This window comes from Nothobranchius furzeri, chromosome 9, assembly GCF_043380555.1.
Source record: "Nothobranchius furzeri strain GRZ-AD chromosome 9, NfurGRZ-RIMD1, whole genome shotgun sequence".
NCBI lineage: Eukaryota > Metazoa > Chordata > Actinopteri > Cyprinodontiformes > Nothobranchiidae > Nothobranchius > Nothobranchius furzeri.
In genome coordinates, this window is record NC_091749.1 from 55,344,579 (window position 1) to 55,365,679 (window position 21,101).

General features: G+C 40.5%; 1 protein-coding gene across 4 annotated transcripts in view; it reads right to left on the minus strand.

Annotated features, from left to right (window-relative positions):
* The window catches only part of LOC107381286 (MAM domain-containing glycosylphosphatidylinositol anchor protein 1), a 341,592-nt gene that overhangs the window by 239,477 nt on the left and 81,014 nt on the right, over positions 1–21,101 (minus strand). For all 4 annotated transcript variants that reach the window (XM_070554534.1, XM_070554533.1, XM_054732169.2 and 1 more), the window contains one exon: positions 10,947–11,086. In XM_070554534.1, the coding sequence (XP_070410635.1) occupies positions 10,947–11,086 (140 nt within the window). The remainder of the gene's footprint in view (positions 1–10,946; positions 11,087–21,101) is intronic.

The following is a 21,101-nucleotide window of genomic DNA, read 5'->3' on the forward strand; positions in this document are numbered from 1 at the left end:
GACAGTTTTTTCACGTTTCAGCATGATGCTTGTTCATTAGAAACAAGCTCACACTCACTGATGTCAGAGTTGACGGCTCATTGTTGTGTTATGCAGAGCACTTGATCCATGACTGGGCATCTTGTGGCTATATATTACATTAGTAATCACTTATTTTCTGCCCGCTACTGGATCTCTGTTGAGCTGTTAAAGGCGTCAGACAAACTCATCCTAATGCATGAAACAATCTATCAGTCTATTCCAATGATTCACTCGGTTTTAGTCAACTTGTTAATATTTCATTTCTCCATGTGTTCTTTCTCTTGAGCCACGCATAGCATTGTACATTTGAAGTCCATGTCCAAGCAAACCCTACTTTCCTGCTTGCAGTTTTCTTCTACCAGATCGTCATGCCCTTTCATGACCCCTAACCTCTCTTCCACTCCTGTTTGCTGCAGTTCCTCATAAAAACCTCACTCACAAACTTTTCGTCTGCCAACTTATTCAGAAAAATGAAGAAACTTCCAATTTGTTCACTCAGATATTGTTTTCCCTTTTTGCCAGTGCTCAAAAACAAGTGTTTGCTGCATCTACGAGCAGTCATTGGTAATCAGTGATCCACACCTTCCACCTGCAAAACTCAGATGTGCATGTTGTGTTGTTTTTTTTTACCACAAACTGTCAGATGCTGAATAAAGGTAAGCTGTCAAAAAAGGAATAAGGGAAATGTTTTTAACTCACCCTTTATTCAGCTATCCATGTAATGTCCTCTCTCAACCCTCCAATTTTGAGAAAAAGGTACTAGTATGAGAAAGGATGGCATGTGAATATTTTACTACATCTGAGCCTAAAACGTTTAGCCTCTCTGTGCTTTAATAAGCCCCATGGACAATACAGGTATAATACAGATGTTAACTTACCTTCTAAAATATAAAGCTAAAATTAGGAAGCCTTGTGGATCAGATATAATGGGAGTTCTTACATTTGTTTCTTCTAAAGCTGACCGATATTTAGAAAAATTAAAATCAGCTATTTATCAACTTTGAAGTCCTGATTGTTCACCATAGGTAGACACTGAGTTTGGAAAATGCGCTGTGCCCTCATCTTTCAGGGTTAATTACTTTATTTTTATATAGTTTCATATTTTGAATGAATAAAATATGTTTATATATATATATATATATATATATATATATATATATATATATATAAGCATACAAATAAGTGGAAAAAAGAACAAAAACTGATTTTACAATGTTCCATTTCCATTTCATCAGTGACACATATATTAATATTTACACATTTCAACAAATCCCACAAGAGTCCCCTTTAAATTAGGCAAAAAAATAATCAACTATACCTTGTGGTTGCAGAAATATACTCAATAAAGTTTGGGCATGTAATTTCCAAGTAAATTAAAAAAAAAAATAAAAAAATAAAGGCCAAGGGCCAAAACAGTTACTTTAGGGTTAATTTTAAACAACGTCCTAAACAGGACTATCTGGCTGACTGATCAGTCACATGAAGACAACCAGCATTGGTATAAAAGCAGAAAAGCTGCCATAAGAGTCTGGTTATACATGCAGGGACAAAGTCTTCAAAATGGTATTTTTCAGGAGCGTTGATGCTTGAAAATAGAACTGGATGAAAAAACTTGCACAACAGTGTGGGGGTCATACTGAATACAATAAAGGCATGTCATATGCCGCGACTGAATTTTGCTCTTATCCAACCACCTTTATTTGATTATTCCAGCACCAACAGAAGATTCTTATGAGTTTAGCAGGCATGCAAAAAAGAGACTGCTCACAAAGTGGAAAATGAAAAAATACTCATAATAGATGCTCATTACATCTTATGTGTGATCTATTGGAGCCTAAATTAAAGCACTGTTTAGTTTAAAAGCACTTAGTGCTGTGAAATATACTTAATTTCACAACAAATATTATCAAAAACAACAGGTTTCAGATTTATTCTTTCCCCTGTAAATCTGAACTGTAATTGTCTCCTTTTATTCACATGACATCTGTTACTTTCAGTCTGCTCCTCAAAACAGCTACAAGATCTTTCTCTAGACCAGTGGTTCCAAAACTTATTTAGCCGCACACCCCCTTCTATGTCCCGACCATGTCGACGCACCCCCCAGCCCCCACATCAGGGCATGGCTATATACAGTATATATATATATATATATATATATATATATATATATATATATATATTAGGGCCAGGACTTTAACGCGTTAATTACGATTAATTAATTAGAAAAAAATGACGCGTTAAAAAAATTTAACGCATTTAATCGCAGCTTGCATTTCAAGCACGGCGGAACCTTTCTCATTGAACGACTTCCTCGTAGACTGAATATCACTTACGCACACAACAATGCACAGTGCTAATGGCTACTAAACGGAATAAAAACAGAAAGAAGTTGCCTTGCTTGGACTGATGCAGGATTTAGGAAACACGCCCGCCTCTTTTCTTAACTTGGGAAAAAAAAACTTCCAGACAACAACGAAGTCCGTGTCGCGGACATCTCTGCTGCGGCTGCCCGGAGGCAACGGGAACTTTACAAAAGTTGTGGTAAGCTATATTTTTAACATTTACGTAACATCTGTGCAGCGCTGAAAGCTCCAGACAGAATAATTCTGTGCCCTAACAGTAGTTTATGAAAGTAGTCAGACAAACGAGAGGCACCTGGCTGCTGCTGGGAGAACGCTCCGTGTTCTCACTATGTAAACAATCACAGACAACGTGTCTTAAAGTTGAAAACAGAACTTTAAGTTAAAACAGAAACACTCTGAAACTTTTCTGATGATTTTCTAAACAATTCTGTCGGGGAGTTATACGTTTCTGAGACGAGTCTCTGTCTAAACATCACATACATTACTATCATTAAGCAGCGAGGTGTGTTGAAGCTGTCATCAGCTAAGGGGCGGATGCTTAAGTGTATCAGGGGCAGCGAGGAACGAGAAAGTTGTGATCAGGCTGGAGATCACACCAGATTCGCTGCAGCAGGCGTGAATCTGCGGGTCTGCAGCATCCCCTTCTTAACGTGACATCAGGACTTCCCATGTAAGGAAGGTCCGCTCACCTGTTCATCAGATCATTATTTCCTCGCCATAATCTTTTATCTTCCCATCATCCTCCAGTCATCCAACTGGAACCAGTTAGTGTTCCTGATCATTCTCAGAATATGTCACGCCTGCTCTGGTGTTAAAAGTTAGTACATTTAAGTCCTAGATCATATTTGTGCCTGTTCTACTGTCATTTTGAAGGATTATTATTTATGTGTTTTTACTACATTATGAGTAGAAATGCTAATAAAAACTCCCAGTTATACAAACAAGTGAAACCGGAAAAATTTGAATCTGGTGCAAAGTCAAATTTATTTCAGTCATTCAACTAGACAGAGAGACTATTTAAAGGCTCAGGAACCCTTTGCAGGTGTTTTCTATTTGTAATTATAAATTTTAGTTGATTTGGGTTTTGTTTCATATCACACAGTGACATTTGAATAATTAAAATGCATTTTTTTATTAAAAGCTTTAGTTTACAGTAATAACCATGTCTAATGTTTGATTCTCTGTCTCATAATTTTAATTAAAAGTTTTACTTTGAGAGCACTTTTCCTGAATGATTAAAATGTGATTAATTGAGATTAATTAATTACAAAGCATGTAATTAATTACATTAAAATTTTTAATCAAGTCCCAGCCCCAATATAAATAAATAAATAAATATATGACGGCGCACCAGAGTTTGCGCAGCGTGCGCGCTTATTGAATCTGTGTGTGTGTGTGCGCGTGTGCGCGCGGCACAGCTCCATGAGCCGCTCAAGTCACCGTGTCTCGTTATTGGCGCTATTTAAACCAATGTTGTAAAATTACTTCTGCCCAGCACTGATGTGCTCACTTGTGCACCTGTGAGCCGTGGTTCCGCGTGAACGCGTCTGACCTCTGACAGACGCACTCTGAAATTCAGATCTTCAGCGCGCTGTTATAGCCTGAATCGGAATCATTTCTTGATTTATTTAGTTACATCCACAATGTTCTGTGTGTGAGGTTTACAATGTCAGAACACCTGCCTGAGACAGGGTCTTAAATCTGCCAGAATGACTCACCACCTTCAGATTCCTCCAACACCGTTAAAAATAATCAAATACGGAACGTATCGGTATGCGCAGGCCAGAGTGCTGAAGCTCGGTGCATTGTTATTATGAAGCTAGGGCACATTTGGAGGACACATGCGCAAAAATATACTTGTTTTTGATTACATTTATTGTGCCCACTTACTCTTTCTTAGGCCCACCCACAAATGAGTTTCTGGCTACGCAAATGGTGACATCTGACAGACTTCTCTGAGCTGCGCAGCCATTACACTTTTCACCTCGCGCACCCCCTAGCGGCAGCTCGCGCGCCCCCTAGCGGCAGCTCGCGCACCCCTGGGGGTGCGCGCACCACACTTTGGGAATCCCTGCTCTAGACAAAGGAGTGCATTAAGGAGTAAATAATGATGCTACAAAAGCTAAACTGTAATTTTGCTAACTATGCATGTTTTTGTTGAAAGTGTTTACACCACAATCCTAATCATTAAAGACAACGTGCAAACATTACTTAGACAGGAAAATGCAACATGTGCAATTGTCAAAACAAAAGAAGGTAACATCCTGATCTGAAGATGTAAATATACTTTTTCAGCTATGAGATCGCTGCAGGCTACTCAAGGCTAATGTCTCAGATTGTTGTCATCCGTAGGTTCCCCGAGGGTTCTGCAAGACATACTATATTACAAATAATTCCCTTCTCACCCTCTGCAGGTGGTCTCTCATCCCTCCAAGCTCGGGTCCTCTGCCAGAGGCCTGGGAGCTTGAGGGTTCTGCACAGCATCTTAGCAGTTGCTAGAACTGCACTTTTCTGGACTGAGATGTTTTTCCTGGGATCTGCTTTAGCCACTCCTCCAGTTTGAGGGTTACTGCCCTGCCCTGAGTGCCCCGATGATAACGGGCACCACCGATGTCTTCACGCTCCAGGCTTTCTTAAGTTCTTCTACGAGGCCCACGTACTTCTCTAGTTTCTCGTGTGCCTTTTTCCTGATGTTGGCATTACTTGGTATTGCCACATCAACCACAACAGCTGTCCTCCATTTGTCCACCGCCACAACATCAGGTTGGTTCGCCATTATCTGTGTGTCGGTCTGGATCTGGAAGTCCCACAGGATCTTGGCTCTCTTGTTCTCAACTACCTTATGGCGTGCTACCCACTTTGACCTTGGGGCTTCCAGCCCATACTCTGCACAGATGTTTCTGTACACGATGCCAGCCAATTGGGTGTGGCATTCCATGTAATCTTTCCCTGCCAGCATCTTACACCCTGCAGCTATGATTGTCTCAGAGGCCACTTTGCATAGCCTACACCTTGGGTCTTGTCTGGTGTGGTAGATTTTGGCCTCTGCTGCTCTGTTCAGGGCCTTTTCCTGTGCAGCCATGATGGTTGCCTCTGTGCTGTTCTTCAGACCAGCTCTTTCTAGCCAGTGGAAGGATTTCTTGATGTCAGCCACTTCAGTTTTTTGGCGGTGGTACATCCCAGCATCTTCTCCTCTGTTCGCCATTGTCTGAGACATTTACTGAGTACGTCATCTGTTGGGGCCTTATCCTTGATGTACTTATGGAGCTTGCTTGTCGGTTACCAAGGTGCTTGTAGATGTCCTCACTGTCTGCTATAGTTCTTACTTCTGTGTTGACTACCTTCCCTTTCTTTGTCAAAATCTGACCACGCTTCTCAAATCCAAATGACATTCCAATGTTGGTGCAGTAGATCCCGGTAAGTTGATGTCTCGCTCGCTCTTGGCATACAGCTTTCTGTCATCCATGTAGAGGAGGTAGCTGATTGTGGTTCTACCCTTGAGTGGATATCCATAGCCAGTCCTGTTTATTACTTGGCTGAGGGGGTTCAGCCCTATGCAGAACAGAAATTTGGACAGGGTGTCTCTCTTTGGTAAATGCCACATTTGATGGAGACTAGTTGCAATTGGCCTCAAGGGTGGTTTCCCACAGCCCCATCAAGTTTGGAATGAGGGCTCTCAGACTCTGTTGATGTTGCACAGCTGCAAGTGGTCAGTGATGCATGAGTGCTGCACATGAGTCATAGGTTTTCTTGTAGTCTGTTCAGGCTGGCTTTTACACAACCTACGGTTGACTATTCATCTCTAACCTCTTCTCATTCAGTTTCTTCCACCAGTTCTGCCTTTCCCGGGATCCACTGATTATTATTTTCGTAATCATTGTCTTTTTCCCTTTCCTCACATTTGTTTAATCCCAATTTTTACTTTCTCCATTATTATGATTTTTTAATCATTTTTAAATGTTTACATTTTTTTATTTGAAAATGTATTTTTCCTATGAAACACCTCATGATTTTTATTTTTGAGAGACCATATTATATTCTATTTGTATCAATCCAGGCTGTACACAGGTTGGAGTGTCGGGCTTTGGAGTCTTAGACAACTGTTCGCTCTATCAGAGGGTGTTTGGCTCCTCTGGGATCTCTGCCGATGCCCTTCTGTGCTGTGCTCATTTGTTTATCCATGTGCCCACTTCTCTTAGTCACTATGATGCCTGACATGATTTGAGAGACAGGCTATAGTTGGATGGGACTGAACCCTTTGAGGGGTCCTTTGGGATCAGGATTATGTGCCCTTCAGTTTGCCACTCAGGGTGAGCCCCATCCTTTACTGGCACGTTCATTTGTGCTGCCAGATGCTCATGGAGTGCAGTGAACTTCTTAAGCCAGTAGGCGTGGATCATGTCAGGTCTTGGTGCTGTACAGTTTTTCATACTTGAGACTCTCTCTTCAATGTCTGCTGCAGTGATGGATGCCGGGTTCTGCTCAGAGGGGTTACTGTGTTCTTCCCTTGGGGAGGCTAGCTACTTTGCATTGCTGTTGTGTGATGCCTCCTTTTCTCAAATGCCCTTCCAGTACTCTTCAGTCTCCAGCCTTGGTGGGTCTGCTCTGCTGTTATTACCCTACCACTGAGTACAATTTAGCAGGTTGGGTCAACAAGAGAGGGTTTATTCACCTGGCTTCACTTGCTCTCGTGTATCTCTTTAGGTGGCTGGCCAAGGCTTGGAGCCTTTAGCAGTTTCCAGTGCTTCGGGTATGGGTGTCTGGCTGTAGCTCTTGGGTTCTGTATTTCCCATTGTACCTTTTTGGAACTCTGATATGGCTCACTTCACTCCGTGCTGCCTTGATGTTGGCCTCCAACCTTCTTTTCTATGGAGGGTATTGTTTCTCATGGTTGCTCATGCTCTTACAGCCAAGCATCTCAAGGATCACTCCTGCTGACGTGTATATCAGCTCATTAGTTTCAGTGATGGTGATTGTAGGAATCCTTCTCAATGCTACACTCACATCTTCGAGGTTTTCTGATGGTATTTCACTCAGCCGTTTTAGTTGGCGTTGGAGTTGCCTTGTGTTCATTTGAGCCGTGAAAAAAATATTGTTTTGTGAGCTTTACCTTCTCCTCTAAATGATGGAATGTGATAGAACTAACGAGGGCACAAAAAATAAAGACGTGCTGCGGCACAGCTGGATATCTATGTGTGTGAGGAAGATGAGAAGGAGTCACCGAGGTGACAAGGATCAGGTGATCCATGCAGCATGTGGAATGCGGTGGAAACTCTGTAAGCCCAAAGGGACTGACAGCAGAATGCTGCAGTGGTGCAACTCAAGCAGAAAGCACCAGAACAGAGGTCAGCACACTCATTGTTTTCTTCTACTGTCACACCGCCATCATAACTGTCTCATTGTTGTCACTGTAGGTATTTCCCTCACCGTGGGTTTTAAAAAACATTTCTTGACACAAATACACACACACACACACACACACACACACACACACACACACACACACACACCTGTAGGATTGTTATTTGGGTTTTTACACCGTTTTTGACAGAATGACTCCTCCAAGACTGAACTTGCTGCTTTTCTTTTCTTCAGAATCCTGGTATTTGTGTGATTTTGTGAGACATAAATGATTTAATCAGGATGGGTTGCTTCCACTTCCGTTTTTAGGTTCCACAGGCTGCAGAAATACTTTTACAGCTGCTACTATTTTGCCCAAGTCTGTATTGAGTTTCTTTTCCTCTGCTTGTCTTTGTTTGCTAGTGTGCAGATGCACATTTCCTCCCTGACAGAAACACACATATATGTGTCCACGTGTGCACACGCTCCCACTCAACTAGTGTCTCTTTGCCAGAGGCAGCGAAAGTCTTGTTTGCACTCATCATATATATTTCACATTCTGACTATGTGACCAAAGTGATCATTATTCAAAATATACTCCCACCTCTGAACCGGAGAACAAGCAATCACTGACGCAATTTCCTACATCTTTGAACTGCTCCGGGGGAATGAACTTGAGTAGTGTCTGTTATTCAGGGTATGTTCTGTGTTATGATTAATATTCCAGCTCTGAAGAAAATAAAAGTTTAAATAATGAACTGTGTTTTGGTCTTTTGAGAAGCAGGTTTGCGCACAACTCTGTGTGGATCTCTCTCAATATACATATATATATATATATATACATTCATATACATATATATATATATATATATATATATATATATATATATATATATATATATATATATATATATATATATATATACATTCATGTATGTATGCATACATATATGAATGTATATATATATATATATATATATATATATATATATATATATATATACATACATTCATATATGTATGCATACATACATACATATATATGTATATATGCATGCATATGTATGTATGTATATATACATACATATACATACATACATACATACATACATACATACATATATATATATATATATATATATATATATATATATATATATATATATATATATATATATATATAGACCTTTGAACCTGGACACATCGTTTTTTTTGTGGAGTGAACTGCTGGAGTGTGTGTGTGTGTGTGTGTGTGTGTGTGTGTGTGTGTGTGTGTGTGTGTGTGTGTGTGTGTGTGTGTGTGTGTGTGTGTGTGTGTGTTGTACACTGAGAGTGCCTTGTTTTTAAGAAAGAAAATAACCAAATCCACATCCAAATTTAAAAAGTATAAAAGAGCAGACCAGTTCCATTATGCACTAATGCATTTTTACATGTTCCAATTTTCCCCATGTATACCTTTTATATCTTTAAACAGAACCAGGATTGTGTTATTTTTCAAACAATTTTACAATATTTTATTCATAAAGCATCAGCACAGGTTCTGCTAGCTTTGCTCCGGGCAAATACTGTAATTCAATTGTTTACAGCACAGAGAGCACTTATCCAACAAGTTGTTTTTGTGGAATTAAACCCATGACCTTTAAGTCACAAAGCACATTCCCTGCTTCACCGCTGCCCTGACTCATGACAACAATGTGTGTAGTGCCAAATCAAATATGGTGACCGTTTCACTAACAAGACAATTTACTCCCAGCAGAAGAAGTTTTACATAAAGGTTTAACTGAGAGCCCTGAGGCGGGGTTTGCTTTAAGGTGAAGTCACAGTAAGGTGAGTGAAACTGTCTGACTCAGCACTAACTGAACTACACTGACTCTATAAACCCAAGTAATTACTAACCAGTATGTCATAAAAGATGGATAACACATATAGGGTGCTATGTTCGTGACACGTGACCTCCTCCCAATGTCACCAGTGTGTTTTTCTTTAAAATGCAGACATGAACCAGCCACGCTAAGTAAATAAGGTTAAACAGAGGTGTTCATGCATAATAACAACATCAGTAGCAGTGTGATGGGACCTCAGGGTTGGCGATGTTGGTGGAAAAATGAAAACCAATGCAACTAAAGACAGAGTGGCATGCTTGAATCTGAGACCAAACCTGAAAAGTCTACCAAAATGAGACAGATACTTCTTTGATGAATGCAATAGGAGGAAGAACAAGAGCTGAGGCAGTGATAACTGACACATTCAATCTATTTTAAAAAACTACATAAAAAAGATGTTGAAAAAGCACAGATTTTTTTATTTTCTTGTTTGAAAATGCCTCAGTGGGTTTAACACACTATAAAACTGTGGGAGTTTTGTTTGAATGTAATATATTTATATTTGATATTTTAATATATTGTGTAATATTATATAATACAAAAATAATCTTCCCATTCTCTTGCACTTTACGTAGATTTATATATAAAAAATAACTTTATACATGTGCAATCTCCATCCTGGCTGACGTGTTCTGTGTCCCTTTGCTCCCTAGCCCCCTCCAGGTTTTCCTTAGTCTCCCCACTGTAGTTTCTATAGGTTTATTATTTCAGTTCCTTAGTCTCCTTTAGTGTGTGTGTGTGTGTGTGTGTGTGTGTGTGTGTGTGTGTGTGTGTGTGTGTGTGTGTTCCCTTCCCCAGTTAGGTCTGGTTTCCTCTCCTGCTCCTCGTCTCCTATCACCCCAGCCCTGTGTATATAACCCTGTCTGTGTCTCCAGATTCTGGCTCATAAGTGAGCTTTTGTTTTTGACTTTTGGAACTTTAGAACTTTTGCTTAGAGTCCTGCAGTTTTTGCTTTTTAGTTCTCACCCTAAATTAAAGGATTATTTATTTATACAACCTCTCCAGCCTTGAGTTGTGGTGTTCTGTGTTTTGGGTCCAATCGTCCTGCACCCGCAGCGTGACACAGGCACCCTAACATGTTTTTCAACCAGACTTATGTAAATTCTCTAAGGAGTCAGACTTTCTATCCATCATATTTATTCTCATTCATGTGAAATCCTAACAAGGCTCCAGCTCCTTAAACCAATTGTCAGAAAGGCACAATGACAAAATGTTCCGAGACCAAAATCCTCTGAACTCACCTGCACACTCTGTCCAGGTCATGGTGAATCACAGCAAGCACACGTGTAACACCGCACACATATGCAATGAATGCTCAGCATGTGGGGCGGGGGCCTACCTGTGGTCGTGGGTGTCCTTTAACAATACACCGGAGCTCTAGTGTGTCTCCTTCTCTGATGGTGTAAATTCTCTCACTTATATTATCATCCTTCACGTTACACGCTGCACCGGAGTGTGCAATCTGGGCATTGGCTGGAGCTGTGGACGGACACACACACACACACACACACACACACAGACAGACAGAGAGAGAGAGAGAGAGAGAGAGAGAGAGAGAGAGAGAGAGAGATGTAGTCATACACACAGACAGACAAGCACGAACAAACACAGACAGAGGGGAATCACATATTTAATTAATGACATCACAGCACAAAGCAGGTCACTTTCCTGTGGATGAGCAAACAAGAGCTAATATCGACGACTCAGACAAAGAAATGTATCACATTACTTTTTTATCTGCATAAACAGAGTTTTCCCAAAATCGCTGTGGTAGTGTTAGTCAGTTTCAGAAACACAGAAAAATTGGAAAACTGAAACCTTGGAAATCATGAAGGTCAGGATGCTGACCCAAACCCTTGATTATTGGATACATGGATGATTTTTTTATTTCATTAATTACCTGACAGACATTACAAAATGGGCTTAATAAAAAAGATAATTACATCAGAAATGTAGATCATCCTTAAAGGGTTTTAATACCTATAGTGAACTGGGACCTCATTTCAAACTTCTGGCAAATCTAAAAGAATTACATTCAGTTCAGGCAGAAGGGGTCGCCCCTCCTGGTCCTGGTTCTGCTGGAGGCTCCCACCTCATCCACTCTGCTGTGCTTGCTCAGGGTGGGCAATGTGTTGAAGTAAAGATTTGGTTAAATTTGCTTGTTTTATTTTCTAGGGCTATTTTTATGTAAATTATAAATATATATATAATTATAAACTGATGATATTACAGATTTATTCAACTGATTGTGTGCAATCAGCATTTCATCTGGACCTGTTTTCATAAGAACTTTACTTTTAAATTGGAGATTAATTTACTGTAGATTGTTGCCATGGAAATAAGCTGAATTCAGCTGGCCACATGGACTGGAGGTAGGCAACCCTGGTCCTGTAGGACCACTATCCTGTATGTTTTACTTTTTTCCCTGCTCCAACACACCTGGTTCAATGACCTGTTCAGCAGCTCATCATGCTCTGCAGAGATCTGTTAACCACCTGCTGATTAAAACCAGGTGTGTTGACGCAGAGAAGCCTCCAAATTTAACAATTTTCATTTCAACACACGCACAGCATCTGGACCCAAACACACACACTATGTTGAACAGAACTCACAAATAACCCTTCGCCGAGAATTTTCACCGGATGCGTGAGCGGTGCGTAACGTAACTGTGGCAGCACCGACTCTGTGGAACATGTTGCCTATCTCCATTCAGCAGGCGCCATCTGTTGCCATTTTTAAAAAGCTCCTGAAAACGTTTTACTCGACAGCTTTTACTATTACTTGATGACTTGGTAGTCCTGTATTTTTATCATTTCTTATGCCTCATTTTTGATTGATTGTTTTTAACATTTTATTGTGTTTTTACTTGACTGCTTTTATTTTTTAATGTTTTCATGTGCTTAAGTTCAGCACTTTGGGCAACACTGTTGCATTTAAATGTGCTATACAAACAGGCGTGATTTGATGTAGATGCATTTTCCTCGCGATCTCTCTACCCACCGGGAGCATTTCAGACGCAAAACAGCAGAGAGAGTTACAACCAGTCACCCCGCACGGTCATGAAATCTCAAGATAATTACAACACCATGCGTGATTTAGGTAGTTCACACATCAACAAGCAAAGAGAAAGACGGCAGCGTGTATTCAAGAAGAGCTTTATTTTTGTTCTGTTTACCTCAACTAAAGAAGTTTCACAAGTGATGGCAGACTCTTTTACTAGTTAAGCAACATGAAATCTGCTTGTGACTTTTATTTTGAAAGATCTTTATCACTGGTTTTGTGTTTGACTTTGTGTCTGGTCGGACCCGAACTGTTCTGGAGCCAATAACACCTAAACGTAGACCCAAAGTAAGCATCCCTATGCTTCTGGGACACTTCCAAATGTAAAGCTTTGAGGCACGCACAGTCTATAATGGCAGCTAACTGCTAACTACATTTCACCGATGTTAGACGCCTACGCGTCTGGTTGAAAGACCCAGGTAATGTGAATATCCATGTAAGGGTCTCTAAAATGTCGAGGTTTATCTGCCTAAATGCGCCTGATTTTAATCAGTAGGTGATTAACAGGCTTCTGCAGAGCTTGATGACTTATAATGAACAGGTGATTTGACCATTAAAACAGGTGTGTTGGAGCAGGGAAGCAACTAAAACATGTTAGAGAGTGGTCCTCAAGGAGCTGGGCTGCCCAACTCTTGCTTGAGAGGGGCTTGGGAAAATATGGACTTATAGGAATTACAAAAAAAATGTTTTAGAGCCAGCATCTAGTGGTCATCAGTGGTACTGCATTTTCATTTCACATAGTTTTTATTTTTTTAACAGGTGACTGTATCCATAATAAATCACCACACTGACAGATAAACTTACTAACTAATTCACACACATTTAATGGCACCTTCATTGCTCCTATCCCATTCACAAAGCCAGCAGCGCTCGCTATAGGCTACGATGGTACTTGCACTTGTGAAACATCCGACTGCAGCTGTTCAGCTAAAGATGGACACAGCAGGTAGAAAAGTGACAGACGGATTGAGAAAATGATTTTTCAGAGTCAGGGTCAGGTCTTAGACGAAGAACAAAAACAACTCTCCTCAGGAGGAAAAGCATTCAGGGTTACATTTCTAAATCAGTAAGTCATTTTGGGCTTCCCTTCCTGCATCTGCTTATTTTCACTTTTTTATTCAACAATAAAATAGAAAAAATGTCAAATGTTGGACCTTGTCAGTGCTTCAATGCTACTTATTTAGTCCAAATTTTAGTTATGTAAACACGTCTCAAGCAGCTGAAGGCTGATTTAATTACAGTCTCAAGGCAGCTGTGAGGATGTAAAATGAAAACAAATCCCTAAATTAGAAGCAGCTTTCATCAAAATGATTCTGAAAAATAGAAGATTCACTGGAGGGTGGCAGATGAAAAGATCTCTGCAGTTAGAGCATTTTGAAGCTAAATCTACAGATAAATTGTCCAAATTGAGTCAACAAGTCCAATAAAAGCAAAAGCAAGGATGAAGCTCATCTCACTCATATTGATCGTCAAAAGAGAGCCCACACACACACACGCCTGCTTCATAACACGTGGGACACAACAATCAGCAACAGCTGCTGCAGGAACACAATGAATGCAACATAACGTCACTAGTGATAGCTTCAGCATCTTTGTCTTCACCATGTGGAGGACGGGCTCGCATGCAACAACCCTCAGAGGTTGTATGATGAAGGGAGACAGGAGGGAAGTGGAGGGGCAGAGATGGAGGGGGGGAAAGCAGTGGGTGAGGAGAAAAAGGCCAGGGAGAGTAGTGTGAAACCAGAGACAGAGAGAGAGAGAGCGAGTCATGAGGGCCGAGGCAGCATGGTGATGTGATTAGCATCGATTCACACGGAGAACAAATCTTCACTGTACTCCGTAACTGTTATCATTGAATGGACAGACAGATAGTGGGCGGCTTGTTTACTTTAAACCTCAGCTTGCTCGCGCTGCAGAACAACAGTTGGCACAACTTGGAGGCAGAAATCAGGTTGAGAAGGATACAAAGCTCTGAAAGGTCCCTCTATGTTCTCTCCTGTATCATAAAGCAGAGTGTTGCTGCAAGTGTCGGAGCAGAGTGAACATCCTCATCCACGGGCGTTCCTATAAGGTGCTGTCTTTACTGGATAGAGGATGTATTTTTTTAAATTCCAGAACGTGAGAAAATGACTGTTTCAGCTCTAAACATGCACAGAATTGATTTTTCTGATGTTAATCTATTTCATTATGATTTTATGACTTTGTTTTATTTTGCTTTGATCTATGTGAAGCACTTTGTGATTCTATGTCTGTGATAAGTGCTGTTTAAATAAAATGTACTTACTTACTTACAAGTCTATCAAATCCTGTGGTGGAAGCTCTGCATACTCATCAGCGTCTCCAAATAGAATAACTGTGATGTTGCTAAGGGGCCTCACGTGGAGATTATTGGATGATTAGAAGAATAAAATCCAAAAGTAAGAAGGGGAGCTTAAACCTGAAAACTCATGTTACCTGCAAATCTGTGGATTTGGTTGCCATTTTTCTATTTTTTATTTCATTTCATGCAATCAAACAAAATTTACATTAAAACAATTCATGTTCACAAATAATCATAAATGAAAAGGAGCAGAAAGAAGCAAAAACATATTATATCTGCACCCTTTACACATCAGACATTAGCTGTTCAACTCAAAGACTGCCCCCCCACCCCACCCCCAACACAAACAAGTCTATCAGCCTACTTAAAGAGCAAGTCACCCCCAAATCAACTATTTTTTTCTGATAAACTATATAAATGCGTGTCTAATCGTGCTGCAGACACGTGTAGTCAGTAGTTTTGCACTTTAGTGCATTTTAGTTAAAATTTAAATTTTCTGCCTGAAACTGTCAGTGTTGTGCCGTTGTCGGGTAAAAACTCTTCACTGGATTTGAATTAAAATCTGCTGCTGCTATTGGCTAAGAGGTATGCTATGATGTAAACTGGTACATTATGATGTCACAATGTTGTGAGTGTGTGTATTTGTTAGTGGCTCCACCCTCTCAGTCTGCCAAGCAACAGCATTTGTTGCATTTTTCAAACATGAAGTGGGAGTGAAGTACGCTTCTTGTAAGGGGTGACTTGCTCTTTAAGGTCTTATTATTTCATCAAGATACGTTTGACACATTTTTAAATACAGAAAATGATTTAGATTGTTTCATTTCACTGTCGAGACTATTCCATAAACAGACGCCTTTAACTCAAATACATCTTTCTATTATCACTGTTTGGAAATTTGGTTTAAAAACATCATTTATAATTACTTTCTTGTTTTACAAATCTCTTTTGAATAGTTATTGGTAGACTCCTTTATGTGCTTTGTGCATAAGTTTTAATAAATATATTTTACTAATTTGTCAAATTCCATTAGGTTTCAAAACAAATACAAGAACAATAATTACCTTCAGCTTAACATTTCAATTGATGATTTATGCATCTGATGCAATTTAAACTCAGTTTTTATTGTGAACTACGTGAATAAAAATAATCATCTGGATGAAGACGAACACAACAGCCTCTGATAGATGCATCAGTGCTCACCGTGTCTCTCTGCCTACAAACCAACGTAAGATTCATGGAGCAGAATGGTGCACAGTTCAACTCTGACATTCGTGTCCAGCGGGGAATTCAAGACAGACAAAAGCAAAGGCTGCAACTCAGCGCTGCAAGGTTGTGTCGACGAGGACTTACATGCGGGTTCTTGGTGAAAAGATGGGGATGAAATAAATGGAATTTACTTTATTTAAACAAAAACAGGGAGACAAAAAAGATCACACAGACTCAATCTCAAGCAAAGCTGAAGATGTCTGTTTGTAACAGAGGGCCAATGTGGTGATGAGGAAACCAGGACCTGATGGAAGACGAGGACAGGAAGCTGAACTGGCTAAAACAAACCAAGCCACAGATAAAGACAAAAGAAAAAACTAATAATATCGGAACTAAATTAGCTAATTATCAGAAAGGTATGTGGAGCCAGATAATGATGAATAAAAATGATAAATGAGCTGTGGTGCCCTCATGGAGGGGGCCATTGGCTTGAACACTGTTGCTAACCACTTAAACATTCTCCCTCTCCTGATAATAACATTTTACTTTCCTTGACATTTAATGTGCTACTACTAGTTTACCCGTTTAATTATAGATTCACTAGGATAAATACAATAAAGTTTTTCTCTCATCAATAGAATATTTACTAAGAAATCACAATGTAACCATAGAAACATTACTGTGTGTGTGTGTGTGTGTGTGTGTGTGTGTGTGTGTGTGTGTCTGCTCTGTCTTCTCGATCCCCAGTGAGTCGTGATGGATGGCTGCTTATACTGAGCAGGAAGAAACCTCCTCTTCCTATTAAATGGAGTTTTCCTCTCCACTGTCACTAAATGCTTGCTTAGTATGAGGATTGCTGTAAAGTCACTGCCACTAGTCAGTGACTTGATGCAGTTTGCTGAGTTCCTCAAATACGAAATTTTTTACTGATTGGCTTAATGAACTGGGGCCTCATTTATCAAGCTTGCTTACGCACAAAACGGGGTCGGAAAACTGCGTGAGCAACTTTCCATGCAAACTTTGGGATTTATGAAAGAAATCTTAGCGGAAAAATGTGAGCAACTTTAAGTTGACTAAGGACCTTGCTTACCCACATGTTGGACATGGAGAGCACCTGCAGTGCTGCTGCTGAGAAGGATACAATTATGAAATCCTGCAGCATTATCACTTGTACTGCTTCGTTTTCACACAGAACAAGACCCCCCCACACGCACACACATGCGCGTACACACACACACATGCATGCACGTACACTCACACACACATGCACGTGCACATACACACAGCCTGAAGCACAGAATGCGGAATGCTGAAAATCAGCTGGGGGACAGATTGAGACAGAATGTCATGCGTCTGTGATAGTGTGTGTCCTGTCACTGTGACCCGATTAATCATGCACCCTCGCTACTTGAACAAGGGAGATCTCTGTTTGGCTGACTGGTTAGCACGCGTGACTTTCACCCGGGAGTCTGGGGATCGAATCCTGATTGGATCATGTTATGGAAAAGTCTATGTTTATTAATTCCTGATCGTGGACTCAATCAACTGGATGTAATGTATTGCTCTATGCATGCTTACTTACTCATACACACACACACACATTCTTGTCACACACACACACACACACACACACACACACACACACACACACACACACACACACACACTGACTCTCTCTACCTGTTATCTCTCCCTATAAATAAAGCCTGTGAACAGATGTTCGAGGCGTTTGCTTCGGCATTTTGCCACAATTATAACTGTTTGACTTGTCTGCTCATTTTCTCCTCTTTGCTATAGGTAATGGGTTATTGATAAACATAGTGATAAAATCCATGACAGATCTTTTTTTTTTAATCCGCCACAGATCTCTCTGAAGAACTCAGCATTGACGGCTTCAGCAGTGCTGTGCCACTCCGTGGATTTTCTCTTATTTGTTTTGCAAAAGCACTTCCTTTCATTTCTCCACCTCACCCACAAGTACCTGAATTTCTGCTCATGAAACAGCGCTTCCTTGATCTGCGGTCGTGAATGAAATGCTGCAACAAGCCGACTTATGTATATGCATGACATCCACAAGGCACTTTGCATTGACTATTTATGGCAGTAAGTGGGCGTGGTGATGGCGGGATGTGACTAAAATGCAGCTGAGAATTTCTCGTTAGTCTCCGATTTATGAAGCAGAGATTGCGTGCAGCTGTGCGTACTCCATGTTTGATGGATCACAAACCCACTTGGCGTCAGTACAGTTTTTTTGCAGAGCTTAAGTACGGTTTTAGTAAGGATTCTACGCCATGTTTGATAAATGAGACCCCTGACCTGTATCTGAATGTTTACTGTGTGAAGTGCCTTGAGACGACTCTTGTCATGATTTGGCGCTATATAAATAAACTTGAATTGAATTGAAAAAAATAAAACACATAAATTGGAACCTCTGCAGGTCTTGTCCAATTAATAATAAAAATGTAGCTAAAATAAATAAATAGATAAATAAATAAATCAGAGCACAAAACTAGAAAGTCGTAAAGCACACAATAAGATACATGTGTGTTATTTAGGAGATACATTAGGAGACTTATCAAAATCATTCACATGTCAGTTCTGAAACAATAACATGATGTGCTGAATTCATTTATCACCGTGATTTCAGCAGCAGGACAACTGGCCAAATTATTACAACTCCAAAGATGCAAATATCTGGAAAAAAAAACCAACAACTGCTAGTTCAACCAGAAAAAGGGCAACAGTGATTTATTCATCCTTCCCATGAGGATTTGTATTTTCAGTAAGTATTGATTTTCATTTAGGTTTTTTTTCTGTTTATGTGTTTCATTCTGTTTAATGCGCGTCATGTGTGTCAACAGTTAGTTTCATGAAATCATGTCTCTGAAAAGTGGTTAGAATGAAGGCAAAATGCAAATTCAGAACTTTTCACAGAAGCTAATTACAGTTAAAAAAGCTCCAAGATCTTCCTCTTTACTCACAGCTGAACGTCTTCTTCCTCTTAGACTTGTCCGTGTCTTCTGCATCCTCCACCCTCACACCAACTAACTTCATGTCCTCCTTCACTACATCCATAGATCTCCTCTCAGCCTCCTGCCTGGTGGCTCAGCATTCTTCTACCTCTGTAGCCGTCGTCTCTTCTCTGGACATGTCCCAACCATCTCGCTCAGCCCTCTCTGAATTTATCTCCACAACATCTAACATGAGCTGTCCCTCTGATGGACTCACATGATCTTATCCATCCTCGTCACTCTCAAAGAGAACCTCAGCTCTGTCTCCTGTCCTTTCCGCGTGTACACTGACTCTGAAGACAAATCACACCTGACGCTTAGCCCACAGAAAGTGATTTCTGCTCTACTTTCATAACTTTGCTTTAACTTGTTTTCATTAAGTTCTGTGCCAGTCACTTGTTTTCTTTTATCCGCCCCGTGTGTCGAAGTAGGTAATCTGCACCTGAAGCTTGTGATTGTGGCCTAATGTGCTTAAGAAAGTTTATTAATAAGCAGCCACTCATGTAATTTGGACTTTATGCACCCAGAAACACATTTATCGAGCATCGATGTTCGTCTTTTCCAACAGATCTGCGCACACGCCAGAACGGAAATCAAGTCATTGCTCTGTTTCCTCCATTGCCTTTGTTTTCGCTCTGCTCTGAGAGCTTTTGTTCTGCACAGCCAGAACCTAAAATCAAACCAACCCTTTAAATGGGAAAAGTCCAAGTACACTTACAGCACATGCATTGAAAAGTTACACAGAAACGTTTCAACGAGTTTCAGGGTTACTCTGCAAGATGTGGACTGTTTAATTTGGGCTCAAAGGAACAAAACATAAAATGAAGCTGATGTAGTTTTTTTAACTGAAAAGTTGCCTCTAACTTAAACACGCTGGCAGGAGAACTCTGCTCGGTGTAATTGGATGTTTTGTTCTGGACACTGAGTGGGTCTGGTGGAACAGTGGAGGGTTAAGAGCCGTCTTGTGCTGCATAATGATGGCAGCTACTGTGGGAGGGAAGATCAGGTCTTATTTATCGTCTTCTCCAACTGTGTTCTCCGTTCTCCCTTACTTCTGATTAAACCCACTGACCCATTAACAACAACCTCTGGCCTGCAGCTTCCCATGTGCAAATTTCTAACAATCAGTCAAGGATGATCCTTGAGAGCATAAGACCAAAAACACTAAATAGAGTAAATTAGCTAAGTTTAATAAGAGTGCTACACTTTCAGTGAAAGACTGATGGCCAATAGAAATGATGAATAACCGTCTCCACACGGATTATTGGCGTGTCGGCATTAGTTTCTGTCTCTGGAGAGGGAGGGAGGTCGGACGGAGAGCAGCTCCTCTGCCTGCTTTTCCCTCCGGCGGCTTGGCTGCTTTGACTGTCTGATCAAGCAAAGAAAAGAAAGGCTCCCAAAGAAGAGCAGGAAAGACAGGAAAGGCAGAACTATCTAACATGAAACATAGAAAGGATAAGCATACAAGGAGGAAGGGAAAATGAAGGAAGTAAGAAGAAAAGATAGAAATAAGTGGGAAGCTCGGCTGGGGGGAGGAGAGTGAAAAACACACCAAAAAAAGACTTAAAAAGCAAAGAAAGAAAATGTGGCAGCAGGAAGAGAAATAAGGAGTAAATAAGATTAACAACAGACATTAGACATAAAAAGACAAAAACTAACCAGGAATTTCATGAAGACACGGAAGGGAAGGTGACAGAAACGAGCACAGAGAAACAGCTAACTGGTGGATGCTGAGATAAATAATCAAACAGGCAAACGACAAAAACAGAAAGAGCATCTGAGGAATCTGACACCCTGTTAGCTGTGATCTTCTGGTCTGGTTCTCTGGTTTTGTTGGCATCCTTCATGAAGCTTTACATCAGGAAGCACCAGGTTCACGTTCAGGTTGGTAGTCCAT